The following is a 15,651-nucleotide window of genomic DNA, read 5'->3' on the forward strand; positions in this document are numbered from 1 at the left end:
TGTGTGTGTGTGTGTGTGTGTGTGTGTGTGTGTGTGTGTGTGTGTGTTTGTGTGTGTGTGTGCGTGCGTGCGTGCTTGCGTGAGTGTGCGTGCGTGCGTGCGTGCGTGAGTGAGTGAGTGAGTGAGTGAGTGCGCGCACGTGCGTGCGTACGTGCGTGCGTGCGTGCGTACGTGCGTGCGTGCGTGCGTACGTGCGTGCGTGCGTGCGTGCGTGAGTGCGTGAATACGTGCGTGTGCGGGTATGCGTGTGTTAAGGCTAGCTAAACGTCTTAGAGGGTGGGTTTATTTATATGAGTACTAACATCAATACAGAAACTAATAATTTAACATAATATTTTCCGTTTCCGTGTAGTCTTTCGATAAAAGCCATTGAGTTGTAATTATTTTACATTCCCTTTGAGTATACGAATATATTTCCAAAACTTTATTAGCGTAATTGTAAAGCCTTCCTCTCAGGTATTCACTGAACCTCTTTGCAAAAGAAGTTCTCACTGCAATCGCTTTGCATACCTCATGCGATCGCCTTCAAATCGCCATAGGATGATCAGGACGAAATTCAATCAAAGAGTGTTGTTTTAAATCAGAGCAAGAAGTTACATCTGTCGAACAGTTAAAACTTTACTTTCAGAATAAAGATCTCTCGTAGGATGCATATGGGGCTTAAATAAGCAGACCTTTAAAATCAATCTGTGCTGTGCCCTTTCCAAAATGAGCTTATGGGACCTCGCCGCACCACCCCAGGAAACAATACACTACGAAATAATGGAGTGACAGAGTGTCAGATAGACATTTCTTATCAGGTAGCCATCCAACACATGGCGAAGTTGTTTGAAACTATAGGTAAGCTTTCTAACCCTTTGAGCAAGCTTACTAATGTGGGAATCAAATATGACACACCTGGATATCCAATAGACTGCGTCAACTCACGTCATCAACAAAAACCACAAAGACCGGGAAAGCATATCGCCGTGAAACGTTTAAGGGGTTAAAGAAAGACTGTATTATGCATAATATAAACACATATCTGCTATATATTTTTTATAATATAATATTTCTACAATCATCCTTTCTCCAGACACACATATCAAAGGCGCTACGTAACATCGCAAAAATATGAAGACATTCGGTGCTTACTTCATAAATCATTTAGTTATTCATAAAAAGGCTTCCGCCTCCCTTAAATTCGGCTTCCCTCGAGTTCTATAAGCGCCCCTTTGCTAGTGGAAACATATTGTAACACGTGCGAGTTCATAAACTGCTGATATTGATCCAGAGTTCCACAGATTATCCAAAATATGTTTTAGGGGATAACACGAGATGCAATGGTAAACACTTTTTAGAGAAAATTATTTCTTTTTTAAATACCAAGTAACGGGACGAACAAGTCGTGCTTCTGGTGGTAAGCAACACGCCATTCCATAACAGTTGCAGTGCCACTAAGAGCTTTAAATATTTAAAAGTCATTGCCACTGCGCTCGTCATCTCAGACATAAGTTAACAAGTCCCAAGTGCCTGTAATTTCACCAGCAAAAATACATATGCAATACAGAGATAATCAATAACATAATCTACATAATATCGAAGACGTGGTGTGCTAAAAGTTCAACGTTTTTCTTCCCATTACACCCACCGGCCCATTTAACGGAACAAAAACAAGGAAGACTACAAAATCGACGGTCCCACCGAATACACGTGTTTAAACAAATACAGTACAAATAATCCTTATTGCACTTTGGAACAAATACATAATAATCAGTAGTCGGAATTGAAGGAATTAATTTACCTAAAGTATGAACGTTTTCTTAACCATTTCGTCCGTTCGTTTTCTTACCCATCAATGCGTGTAAATTTTCTTTTTATATTCTCTTATGTTTATTTTTTAAATGGCTAAGGTATTTAAATACATAAGTACCCATAGAAACAAAACAACTGCCTCCGTGGCATGCAGGACTGCCACGCAGACGTCCCGGGTCTGATTCCCGGGCCGGGAGAAATATTTGTATGGCCTACATCTCTCTCATGAGTTTGGATGTTATTTATGGTTATCTATGTGTGTCCATGGCACCCGCGATTCAGGGTTTCCTAAATAATAATGTAATATAAATATTACATTGCCTTAAAAAAATTACAACATTATTTTTTGAGACAATTTGTGGAACGTTTATATTAAGGTTAGCTAAGGATTTTATATGAAAGCGATAAAAATGTATTCTGACGATAAAACATGTTACTTGCGTATTCAGCATCATCGTCAACCTATTTATACGTCCCAATGCTGGGTACCCACGTTGGGGTCTTCATAAGTTTTCCGATTGTGAACCATCTTCGATGTGCAGATTTCATCTCATAGTGATTGTCAAATTAAATTTCGTATATAACGCCCGGATTTGAACCCATGACCCCTACTTGAGAGGCGTTAGCTCAAGCCATTAGGCTAGCTTGCTTTTTTGCAATCACGTATTAGAGTAAATTAATTTTTAAGACTATGTCAGTTCATTACTGAAACAACATTTTTAATATATTTTTAAATTATAGCAAAAATTTTATGTGATAGAGCTAAACTTTTATTCTATACATATAGAAGATCCAGACTAATAAAAACCTTGTCTCGTCACATATAAGATTGAAAAAATGTAAAACGTGCAAGGAATCAAATTGGAACGAAATGGAATTGTTCGGGGCAATTTCCCGGGCACGTCAGATTAAAAATCAGCTTTTATAACGTCATAAAGTAGGCGGGAGCGTTAAGATAAGAGTCTCGCTTTGCTCTCGGGCTAAATAAAAAATGAGCCACAATCGTAATGGCTGCAAGCTCCTTTGATCTCGGTTTCATGGCTTACTGGGGAGGTTTAGCTCAGAGAGCGGCAATTTGGATATAAAATGCCTAATGCGCACCGATACGCATTAGGGACATTAGCGGATTGACTGCTGCCGTCCCGCGCTCGCACCCAATCCCCCCAACCAATGCTTAGATATTAAAATACACCTACAGATGTTTAACAAACAAAAGCTAGGAATTTTCCTCAACCCAATAAGTGTAAAGTTTCAGTCAAAGCACCCTCACTAATGAAAGCCGACTAATACAAGCGAGACACCGTAAAATTCAAGTTTATTGGAGCGTCTCACGGAACAAGAGGAAAAGTCAAAAGCGCACACAATTAAAAACCTCCCCAGAGACGCACCTCAAACCGACCGGTCAATATTACTTCGAGACCCTCAATTTTCACCAGTCTCCCCAGCGCTAATAACAATAATTAGGAATGAGTGGTTCAATAATTAAAAACGGAAAAGAGAGCAACTCAAAAAAGACGAGCGAAGTTGCTAAGAAATTCTCGGCGTCCCCCTCTCTCATTAAAGTGATAGCCATGACAACGTCTCGCTCGCCCATCTCAATCTCGCTTATGATTTTTTCGCCCGCTTGCATTCTTCTAAATTAATAAGAATAGAAATTAATGCCAGTTGCAAACGGAAGTAGGCCTTATTACATAGCCCTTTATTGTTGCAAATTGTTTTTCTTTTTGTGTTCTTTTTTCAAATTTATACAATTTCAAAAAAATTTAAATTTGTCTCTTCTTTCTCTTTAGGCAAAAAACTTACTTATTTAACTACCTGGAGTGAGTTAACAGTCTCCATACTTACATTAACAAATTCTAGAGTTCAAGATATAGATGTATTCAAGTGACACTACAATATTAGATAGTGTCTCTTTAAAACAGTTTTACATTTCCTGACATTACCTTAGATGTCATTTAGCACGGTGTCTGGTAGATTATACAAATATTTGGTCAACATGTAGTCTAGCCTGCACAGATTTAGGTTACCCGGAATCAAAAAAACACAACCGATGTACTCGTACTTTGCTGAGCAATATATTCATCGCGGTTCATAAAAAGCTGCTGCTTAAAAAGCCCATAAGTCAAAATTGCTTTTAATATATGAAAATCATAAAAATAATACGAAATACATGAAACAAATTATGTATATTTCAATTTTTACAACTCTCCTATTTAATCATTAAAAATTATGACTAATTTGGATCGAGGAAACTTAAATCAGTCATTTTGCAGATATGGCCTTATTACATCTATGGTGCGAAATTATTAATTGTGTGGCGAACGAACACACAAATTCCGCGAATCCACTTTCAATATATTCGCACGACGTTCAAACTATGCCTATAAAAAATTTTGAACGCCATAAATACAAATTATCAACCATAAAACTCAATCAAATACGCATAAATTACTATAATAACCGTTACTCGACTAAATGTTAATTTATACATCAAATAGCCCTCATAACATATCCAAGGAGATTTAGGTGAATTTAAAATCATTAGTTGTGAGGGTACAGGGTCGGAAGCGGTAGCGACAGCGGCTGCACTGCATCAAAGGCGTCCTCCCTGCAGTTAATAAAGGCAAGGTGAGGCAATGCCACGGTTCGTGCAAAAATAATATTCGAAGGGGAGCCTCCATTGTCTCGGCTTACGAGCTCTGGTTAAACGCTAGGTGCTATAGCATCAAGTGTTACATTGTTGTTAGGTTTTCCGAAATAGGAGTGTTGTGATTTATTATTGAATAAGTTAAAGACAACTTAATACGAATAAATAAAACATGTATAACTGTGTACGTATTTTAATGGCAAAGTAATGCTTTAAAGCAATATATATCGGCAATTGAAGAGGCTACGCATGGGGCGTTTGGGGACAATCGGTCCCCCGCATTTTTTACAAGGTGGGGTCAATCAATCGATTAGCAGATGTCGTTCCTTGACTAGTGGCGCGGTAAATTGGCCTCTTACTCCCGCCGGTAATAAGGCCCGCGTCTAACGAGACACGCTCGCTTTAAGTTAGACAAAGTTACGTTTATCAGGTGAAGTATTTGTTTACACAATGCTCACTCAGAAACATGTGTTACGAATCTTAGGTTTAAGTCATTGACTTACAATTGTATGGACGTCGGGTCCGCGCTAAAAAGTGTCCGAACTTATAGGGCGTTAAAATCGTATACAGAGCGTCATTCATGCTTTAATCTTCGTTTGTTTGACTGACAGCGAAGCAAGCAAAATTAGACAGTACTGCGATGACATTACAATTTAAAAGCTTTTTCATATTCCTTTACATGTCACTACGTTTAAATAGGTTGACTTGGGACATTTTTTTCGTGGTTTTTGTATTAGACGCCTCGTCCATTTATTTGTAAGTCAGTGGTTTAAGTATTTATTTCTTCGTTTTATTCCTATACAATGTTCCTAGCCTTATGGACAGTTAAGCGCCTTACATAGCTAGGTATGGGTTCTCCATTTTGCAGAGGGGCCAATAATAATTTGCAGTTTGTAGTCATACAATTCAGTAATAGTAGAGCTCCTTGTGAAAGAGTTCTTCCAAGGAAGTACTGCCACCTTACTACTTTTACCGCCAAGCAATTAATGTGTGCATTGCTGATGAAATTGCAGGCGTATACATGGAACTTATTAACTTATATCTAAGGGTGACGGGCGCAGTGGAAGTGTTCCTCAGATCTTTGCAATTTAAAGCTCTGATTGGCAAAGCAACTGTTATGGACAGATGTGTCGCTTACCACCAGGCATACGACTTGTTCGCCCCTCACTTGTTTCATAAACAAGTATAATAAAAACAAATTCAACCTCTTTTCCGAATAACCTTCCGATTAGTAATATTTAAACTGAGAAAAGAAATTATATAGAAGCATAATTAATAATTCCTTTTTCAAATTGTGGAGTGAGAGAGAGCTGCCCGTTTGGTGGCTGCTGACACAGCAGCGAGCCGAAGCAAAAAGTTCTCCGCCCTCATTAAATTTTTCGCTTATTAAAAATTCCCCGCGCCCTCCGCCGGCGCCATCCTTAAACATTAGATACGCAACTTTTTATTCCGGAACGAAACAAAAGTTATGTTCCGCGGGGCACCGATCTCCCCTTTGTCTTTTTGCTCGATAATTTGAGTGAGATTTTCTCGCAATTTAAGATAAACAAAGAGAGCGCTTACCCTTAATTGGAAAGCAGAGCCTTATTCAGGAAGGAACGTGACAAATAGACACCTCTTAACTTCTTTTCCACTTTCCCGCCGCTCTGGGTTATATTGGTTTTTTTCGTGTACACCGTGCCCGAAAGCTTTTGTTTGTTTAAGGAAAAGCTAATGAAGGTTTTCTCGGTAGCCTGTTTAGGGTTTAGAGCTGTTCTTTAAGCGTCAATCAGTCTTAGGGTCGTATTCTAGAATTCTACTCAATGCTCAAGTCAGGATCTGAGTATGGTTTAAAGCGCTTGAAATCATACTCAAGTCCCTGCCATTAGGGTCGTATTTCCAGTGCGTGTGTTGCCAGTGCAATCCTGACTTGAGCATTGAATAGAGTTCTAGAATACGACCCATAGTGCCCTGATAGAAGCTATAGTGGGAATGAATATAGGTGTTACGACTTTCGTTTTAATACTACATTATATTTTACACTTGTACCGATTGTACCACACTTGTACCGGGATTGCCAGTGCAATCCTGACTTGAGCATTGAATAGAGTTCTAGAATACGACTCATAGTGCCCTGATAGGAGCTATAGTGGGAATGAATATAGGTGTTACGACTTTCGTTTTAATACTACATTATATTTTACACTTGTACCGTGTTTTTTGTTGGAAACAGGCTACTTCGGTATTGGTCCAATTTATATTTGAAGAAAATATTCCGCTTCTAAGGTCTAAGGACGTTAATAGGAAGGGACGCTATAAACAAAACTTACATAAAAAGACATTGGTTCATTCCGCATTACAGTAAAAGAATGGAAACAATCACTTTGGAAAAAATATATATTAAAATTGACGATATACACTGATGTGAAAACACGATGCCTAAAAATTTTCGCAATCGAAAAAAAACACTAACTTACCTCAAAATTTTACAAGAACACTGGTGTATTCATTAGATACTTTACATATACCAGTATTTTTTTTTTATTGAATAGAATATATATAGTATACGATATAAATTTTTTAAATGGCATTAATTTCGTTTGTAAAAAAATAAATTCTTACATAAAGCTAGTGCCACTCGACTCGAGCAAAATGAACCGAATTAGTACGGGAAATATTTGAATGAGAACTTGGAGTAGTATCGAGTCTTAAATATAGCCTTTATGCGTATATTATAGGTGCCATATTTAAAAGTAAACAAAACAGAAAGAAAACACCGCTTAGTTTCAAACATGGAACTTATACTCGTAATGTACATATTAAGTTAAAAAGTAAAAAATGCTATTTTGTTCCTTACAACAACTTCCTTACTACACTGCGTTAAGACCTAATGTACCTAAAGGCTAAATTTGCATAAAACAACACCGAACGGGTAACGTTATATAGTTTCTATTCAATAGATATTAAATTACAATTTTATAGCAATTAATAGATTAGCAAATTCAATTTGAAATTCTAATTCACCCGATTTTTGGCCCAGTTCCTTCGTTTCCTCTGCAACTTGACACATAAGTTGTCGCCAGTTCGCCACCCTCGTCAACTATCGAGTTGATATTTCCCAGGACCCCGTCCCCCTGCCTCCCATTCGTTACTTCCCCTGCACTATTTGAATATGAGATGCGAGGTAAGTTTACAGTTCGCCGTGCCTTCTCATGTTTGCTACCCCAAAGTTTAAGTGTGTTCGTTTCAATGCTCATTCCGATCGATCACAGTACTTTTGAGAATAACTCTATGGCTCTGGTGAAAAAGGGTACAAGTCTGATTTTGGCCAATTTGAGTCGGAGCTATTTCGGCGACTCATGGATTTCTGCGGAGCGAAAAAGGTCCGCACCACCAGTTACCATCCCTGCGCCAATGGCGTGGTGGAACGCCTCCATCGTCAGCTCAAGGCAGCCCTCATGTGCTACGCTGACACGTGGACGAGAGCGTTGCCTCAGGTGCTCTTCGCCATGCAGACGGTTTGTAAGGAGGACATCAAAGCGCCATCACCGGAACTCGTTTTCGGCGAGACCCTCCTCTCGCCAAAAACTCATTCATTATTGCTCCTCCTAACCTAGTCATCCCCGCAGAGGCATCTGATTTAACATCTCAACTGAGACATGCGATGGAGACAATTCGGCCGGTTGCTGCATCTCACCGCGCCAGGCCTTCGTCTTTTATATTTAAGGATTTGGCGACGGCCACTTACGTATTTCTTCGGGACGACACGTCTCGAAGATCGTTGCAACCACCGTACTCTGGACCACACGAGGCCGTTTTATTATTCGTTAAGGGGGAAAGATAAATTCCCAAAAAGGCCTTTCGTATCAAAAATATTAGAAAAAATAACGTGTCTATTAGTGTAAACAGAATGAATTGGTCCCAATATGGTCCCAGTAGATTTTGGTACGGCCGTTTTTGAGTATTGGCTACGGAGAATTCTTGCAGTAAGGTTATTATTTTTGTGATTATTATTATATTAATTAACCTTAAATTTCATCAGCAACAACCCAGTTATATTTCCCACTGCTAGGCAAGGGTCTCCTCTCAGGCGAAGGTTTACGCCATAGTCCGCCACTGCGTTTTCCGAAGGTTGTTTTTCTTCACCGAAAAGCTCATGATAAATTTCGCACATAAATTCCGAGAAACTCAGAGGTGTGAGCACGGATTCGCACCCACAGCCTCTGCTTGAGAGGTGGTAAGTCAAACCATTAGGTTAACATTTTTTAAATATTTAACTTTAATAATATTTAAGTTGATTGGAGTAAAGACAAGACACGACGTATTTCTTATATGTGGGGCCCACTATAAGTTTCCGGAATGAATAAGAAATATAATAATAATAATAAATAAAATAAAGTCGTAGAAAATCATACTACGAAAATTTTCACGAGTTAAATCCATGGTGATGTAGACAACCAATTTCTAAAACAACGCCACAATGTAAAAACAAGTGACAGTCAGATGAAACAAACTGTATTCTACAGCCAAAGAGTTCCATTTTCAAATGTTGTAATTACTTTTTAAATATTGTTTATGTAAGTGGCCAGTTCCGGAAACGTATAAGTGCGCCCTATGTATTATGCTAATGTTATTGTTTTTATTGCCACGTGCATAGTGTTATTTCATTTATAAAAATTTTCTATAGACTTATCCTTTCGTTATCTATACAAACTAAGTAACAATAGCCTAACTATAAAAGGTTAAAAGGTATCAGTTTCAGTGGACACAGCGTAATTGCGAAGCCGGATAAGAACAGCCACTGACCGCTTATAAATACTTCACCGCACATTGTCTTGTGTATTATTTTCGCAGTTTTGTTCACTTCTTAAATAAAATATAAAAATATATAAAATGCGTTGGATTGTATTTAAATGATCATTTTAAATTTGCAAAAGCAGCAGCCAAAAAATCTAAAATCTCTTGATTTCTGTGATTGCTTTTTCTTTGAGACGTAAAATAAATTAAATCATTGTACATTTTTATCTGTTCTGACCTAATGTTTGTATAGGTTAACATTGATAGTTTCATGTTGAACCTCAAAACTAAGACAAGTGAGCATTAAAAAAGGCATGTTCGCTACGCTCGCTCAATTCGTGCTGCCTTTTCATGTACTAACCTAACCGACCAACAAAATTGAAGACGCAACCAAGCATTGACCTATATGAAAAAAGAGGATCAAATATTATTTGTAACTATCAAATATTCATTTAGTATGCTTAAACATAATGATAGTGCTATCTTCTATGCAGTTCATTTATAATTTATCCGTAGATCAACTAATATAGACGAAACAGTCAACATATTATATGTATCAAACATAAAAATATATCGTTTATTTAAAAACGTTTTACAATAGACAAATTATATATTTGAGAATCAAATAATATTATCCCCAATACAATGACTAATTAGTTAATTCGAGCAGAATTTCACAATTATAAGGACCACAGTTTGACAGAACCATTGAACATTTTGACATTTGAACGTATGGTATTTGCAGACGAAAAAGTATTCTCAAACCGCAGGTACTACCTATATGTGTACTAGAATCTGATGGCATCTAGACAAGTTTAAATTTGTAGTGGGCAATATCAACAGTAGGAAAAAATGTATGAAATACTTCATATATTTTAATTGACAGAATTGATCTATCCTCGTACATGTTTTAAGGTCTCTATGAACTTATGTGTGAGAAAGGTAAGTAATTTCTGACACATTTTAAAATTAAACAAAAATAATATCAATTACATTGTGGGTGTTAGTTTACGTTTACAGTTTGAAGTAACTCGCATTTACGCCATTTACCTTTTTTTGCCAATCATTGTCTATACATTAGTCTTGTCGACCAGCACTAGTAATACACATACATTGATTTGGCTTCGTTAAAATTTCAAAGATCAAGTTCATTTACTCCTACTAATCAGCAAGATTTGAGACCCGGCTCTAAATCGTGAATTGTGACTTAAGCGCACCTAATTCGTCGCTGATTTTGCGATATACATTATTACAATGTTTTTTTATTTCTTGAGATTGAAGTGGATTCTCAGTAATTATTGTTACAAAATCGTTATTTTCAAGTGAAAAATGTTTAGCAGACAGCCATTTGACACAAGTAATGTTTTGAATTGACATGTGAAAAGTAAATATTGCGAAAGTCATTCGATTTTTCTAATATTTATAATGCTATGAAATTCTGGTACACATATACCAGTAGAGCTAGTTCGTCCAGGTAAGTAAGTCATATACCCTAACAATTGCTTGGGGGCAGAAGTAGCTAAGGTGGCAGTACTTCTCTGGATGAACACGTATACACGTATACAGAACACGTATACAGTTCCCCATAAAAGGGGAACTGTATACGTTTTTACAATAAGATTCCGGAGCATATAATAAGTTTATCATTTCCTAAGTTTAAAAACTACATTAAAATATTTTGATCGAAAAATCATATTACAAAATTGAAGATTACGTGTTAGATGTATGGAAAGGCGACATGGCTCCAGAATCCACACAAATTTGATTCAAAGTGTATTCCATAGCATTTAAGTTTATTTGAAAAGATCAATCCCTAGAGTTTCTTGCTCGTTCTTCTCATGGAGGTCAGCGTAGTGAACGAGCAGTAGCTTAAATGTGACGTTTTCAAGTGTAAATTTATTTTACCTATGGAATAAATAATCTTTGACTTTAACTTTGACTTTGAACTCTTTCACAAAGTTATCATCATCATCATATCAGCCGGAAGACGTCCACTGCTGAACATAGGCCTACCCCAAAGATTTCCAGACCAGCCGATCGGACGCGGCGTGACGTCGTCCGTCCATCTAGTAAGGAGCCGTCCCATTGAACGCCTTCCGGTTCATGGTCTCCATTCAAGAACCTTTCTGCCCCAACTGCCGTCAGTTCTACGAGCTATATCTGTATATGCAGCCCTGCCCACTGCCACTTCAACTTGCTAATCCTTCGAGTTATGTCGGTGATATTCGTTCTTCTTTCTCAGATCTCCTCATTTCTGATTCGACCATGTAGAGAAATGCTGAGCATTGCTCGCTCCAAAGCTCGTTGAGTATCTTTGAGCTTTTTTATGAGGCCAATAGTAAGTGACCACGTCTCAGAGCCGTAGGTCATCGCTGGCAACACGCATTGCTCGAAGACTTTTGTCTTCAATGACTGCATTATTGCTGACAAGAAGACGTCCCGGAGCTTCTCGAAAACTGCCCAACCGAGTAGGATTCGACGATTGACCTGCCTAATTGGACGGTTTCTTCAAGGTAGACATACTCGTCAACAACCTCGAGAGCAGAGGCTTCCACTGTTATAGGGGTGCACAAAGCTATACTTTTACTAAAAAATTAAAGTCACATTTTCCAATGTATATCTAGCTGTAGCTATCTTGAAAACCTAAGAACTCGATATCAAACATGTTATCCTTATAAAATACCTTATTTACGATGTTGTTTTAAAAATCTCTCTCCCCTCGGAGTGTGCACTCAAAACAAACCCCCGGTAGGCTATAGTGAATATTATAGTAGTCTTCGCGTCGGAATATTAAGTCAGTGGCGGTAATTGATCTGCAGACCCTCGAGTTATGTAATATATCTACGCTTTACGTAAGCTGCTTAGTAAATCGATGTCCTTTGTTATAATTATTAAACGAAAATCGAACCCTTGGAAAACATAAACTTCGATCCGGGTGGATTATATTAGTCATAGATTTCTCACAAATTGCGGCAAAATAGCCAGTAAAAACCAAAACAAAGCACTGCAACAAACACATGGAAAAATTCGTGAGGTCCGTTGGTTCGTTCCGTGACTTACAGTACCGGCAGGCTATGATGGCCGTTTTGAAAGATTACAATAGTGAGATCAAATCTCATTTTGAGATCAAATATTCATTATCGAAAAAAATATAATCAAATGTGAGTCACATCTATAAGTTTTTAGATTTATAAAATTAAATTTTTTAAGATAATTTTTGTTTTAAAATTTATACATTTATAAAACGAAAATAAAAATGTTTACTTAATATATCGTCAATTCTAAACTGCTTTGTTTTGCATTGAGCTTTGACGCGAGTTTGCCGGAGGTAGAAGTTGTGCTGGACAGCGATCCTATAAGTGACGATCGTATTAAATTTCATTTTTGAATATTTCTAATTTCGATCAACAAAACCCGAGTTGTGTCGTAAAATTATATATTCCACAAATTTTACTTCACGTCACTTTTGACAACAATGTACAGCAATTAGCTCCTTCAACGTATATGAATTAATACGAAACTTGATGAGCGGATAAACGTCGAAACGGTCATCATAGCGTGCCAGTATTATAGACGGCTTCACGTCTGACACGGTTTACTGGGAGACGTTGGTTCGAATCCAACCGGATCGAAGTGATTTTTTTCTAAGTGTACGATCTTTGCTTAATAATTATAACAAACTATTGGAGTAATTTCATAAAAAAATAATTGAATATCATGGTGGTAAAACCTCCTGACATTCAATAAAAACTCAATTACGATATCCTTTGTATCAAATACTACGCATTTTACTTTAAAGTATCTTAATAACAAAATATTAGATGTGATAGCGTAACCGCTACCGCCTTTGAAGCAAAAGGTCGTGAGCTCGAATCGGAGGTTGCACTTTTGAGTTTTTAAGAGTTTTTGTGAGAAATTTGATTTGAAATTTTCCATGAGCTTTTCGGTGAAGAAAAACATCATAAGGAAACTTGCATACATCTGCAAAGTTTAATTATGTTGTGAACTACAGCCCAACCCCTCTCTTTGTGAAAGAAGCCCTGTGCTCAGCAATGGGACAAGCCTATTATAGGCTAACTATTATTACTTCATTTTTATATTGAATTATGAGTGCTCACTTTATATTACTAGGTATTGTTCAAGATTACTGTCATTGATGCATGTATTTGTAGACAGATCACGCATGTATTGCTAACCTATCCAAATATCACGACATTGAAGCGACATACATCGACCTAATCGACAATATCTATTATAAAATCTAAAACCACTAAAATCTATGACTTACCACGCCCACTTCTGCCAACGAATCGGAGATCATTGAATTTGGCGACCTGGTTCTTCATGACTGCGGTGCAATTGCGTAGTTCTGCCGAGCAGTTCTCGTCATTGCCGGCGCGCACAGTCACCAGCGTACCGTCGCCAACCTCGCCTAGGGCCACCACTTTGAATGCCATTGGCAGGGTTTTGTTCGATCGCCAATGTGGCGGCAGAACCGTACACACCTGTCAAAAAAATAACTAGTTTTAATAATTTCTCGATTAATTATATCAAATATCGTAACGTCAGCCTACTGATTTTATTCTTTAGGTAGATTTAGAATCTGAGATAAGATAATAGGGTAGTAGCAGTAAGTTAAGCTTTTTTCTGCATTAAAATCGATATTGAAAGGAAAGTTACCATTATCCATCAAAAGAAAGCTCATGGACGTGTCATTCTCCCCGTCCTTACCTACGGTGCTCAAACTTGGTCTTTAACGAATCGTCAGAAGTTCACATTAGGGGTGTGTCACCGAGGCATGGAGCGCAGTGGCTTGGAAGTAAAACTGTCAAATCGCGTGCGAAACAGCATACTGCGCTCCAAAACACAAATTGTTGACGTTGATCATAAAGCCACGAGCTTAAAATGGAACTGGACCGGACACGTCTGCCACATGTCAAACGAGCTATGGGCAAAGACCACCACGGGGTAAATCCCACCAAACGCAAGACGAAGCCGTGGAAGACCCAGAACGAGATGGCGTGACGAATTAGACACGTACATGAGGTCTTGGCCTGTAGCGGCATTAAATCGCTAAGAGTGGAAAAAGGGGAGACGGGAATTTGCTCTGCAGTGGGACAGTAATGGCTGAAAAATGAAAAAATTGAAATGAAAATCGATATTGTTGCGGCTCGAAACTTAGTTACTCTGGCTGCGACACTAGTAACTGCCGGTAACTCCTCAAACGTGCAAGTGTTAGAATAGGGTACGATATGAACTGCATCGTATTAATATTCGGTTTCGAACTACCCGAGAATACCCATCTGAACAAATTATTCTTGCTCTGATCTGGAGGATCTTAATATAGAATATATAAATAAGTTTTGCTCAACTTATGTCTCCGGGTGATGGGCGCAGCGGTAGTGCCCTTCAAATCTTTGCGACTAAAAGCTCTAAGCAGCATTGCAATTGTTAAGGATAGGCATGATAGCCATCAAGACTAAATTAAAAAAATATCAGACATTACGTAACTTCAGCTAACAAAACTTACAACATGAGGACAGCCAGTCTTCACCAGTTCTCCTGGATGATCAGCAAGTAAACCTTCCAGCGTTCTCTCAGCCAACAACTCAGCCGTTAAAGGCTGACTCGGCAGATGCCCGCCGTAACTCGAGGACGGCGCTTCATGCCCCAGCCCGTTGGTCGTGGAACTCACTTCACTCGACAAATGCATTGTCTATGCACTTAATTACACATTTATAATATCAATGACACAAAAGTTATTTCACTGTACTTATCATAGTATTTATAAGATCAGCATAGGTCACATAAGTTCGAATATTCGGTTCGTATACGCAGTTAGGGATATTCGGTAAAGATGACAGCTTAATTTTGCCAGACGTTGCATCTTCGAGATTTCTGGAACAATTTTAATTGCATTATTGAACTGTGGGCCATGCGTGCACGTATTTCGAAAGTTTTCGCCCCGCGGCTGCTGTGTTTCGATCGATCCCTATTATAGGAACTCACACACGCACACACTCCGTGCCCGAATTGTTACCATGCTGGTCTGTGACGCAGAGGTTCTTCTAAGTTCTTGCCAATTACTTAAATGGACATTATAACGGGTATCATAAGCTGAAAATCGGATTTTCATTATGGAACGGATATACAGTTTTCGCGATATCCGGCGACTTTCAAACTTTCAGTTTAGCGATATTTGCTTTAGTCTAGTTGGCAACACTGGGGCTGTTCGGATCCGCCACTGGTCGCTAACTGCAAAGGCTCGGCCTAGCTCTCGATAAATACATAACTGCCTCGGTGGCTGAAGAAATATTTTTAAAGCCTACATTTATTTCTCTAGTAAGTTTGGGTGTAATTTGTAGTTGTCTATGTGTGTGTCCATGGTAAACGCGACAGGGTTTCCCTAGTGCGGGACTATGAGGGTGTGCGTT

General features: G+C 38.3%; 1 protein-coding gene across 1 annotated transcript in view; it reads right to left on the reverse strand.

Moving 5' to 3' along the window:
• LOC113231410 (runt-related transcription factor 2) overlaps positions 1 to 15,651 on the reverse strand; it is a 57,187-nt gene that overhangs the window by 26,398 nt on the left and 15,138 nt on the right. Inside the window, exons 2-3 of the mRNA XM_026465720.1 lie at positions 14,748 to 15,115; positions 13,506 to 13,722 (exon numbers count right to left, since the gene is read on the reverse strand). Of these exons, the coding sequence (XP_026321505.1) occupies positions 13,506 to 13,722; positions 14,748 to 14,930 (400 nt within the window). The 5' untranslated portion in view covers positions 14,931 to 15,115. The remainder of the gene's footprint in view (positions 1 to 13,505; positions 13,723 to 14,747; positions 15,116 to 15,651) is intronic.

Source organism: Hyposmocoma kahamanoa, unplaced genomic scaffold, assembly GCF_003589595.1.
Source record: "Hyposmocoma kahamanoa isolate Upper Pololo Valley unplaced genomic scaffold, ASM358959v1 65, whole genome shotgun sequence".
Taxonomy (NCBI): Eukaryota; Metazoa; Arthropoda; class Insecta; order Lepidoptera; family Cosmopterigidae; genus Hyposmocoma; species Hyposmocoma kahamanoa.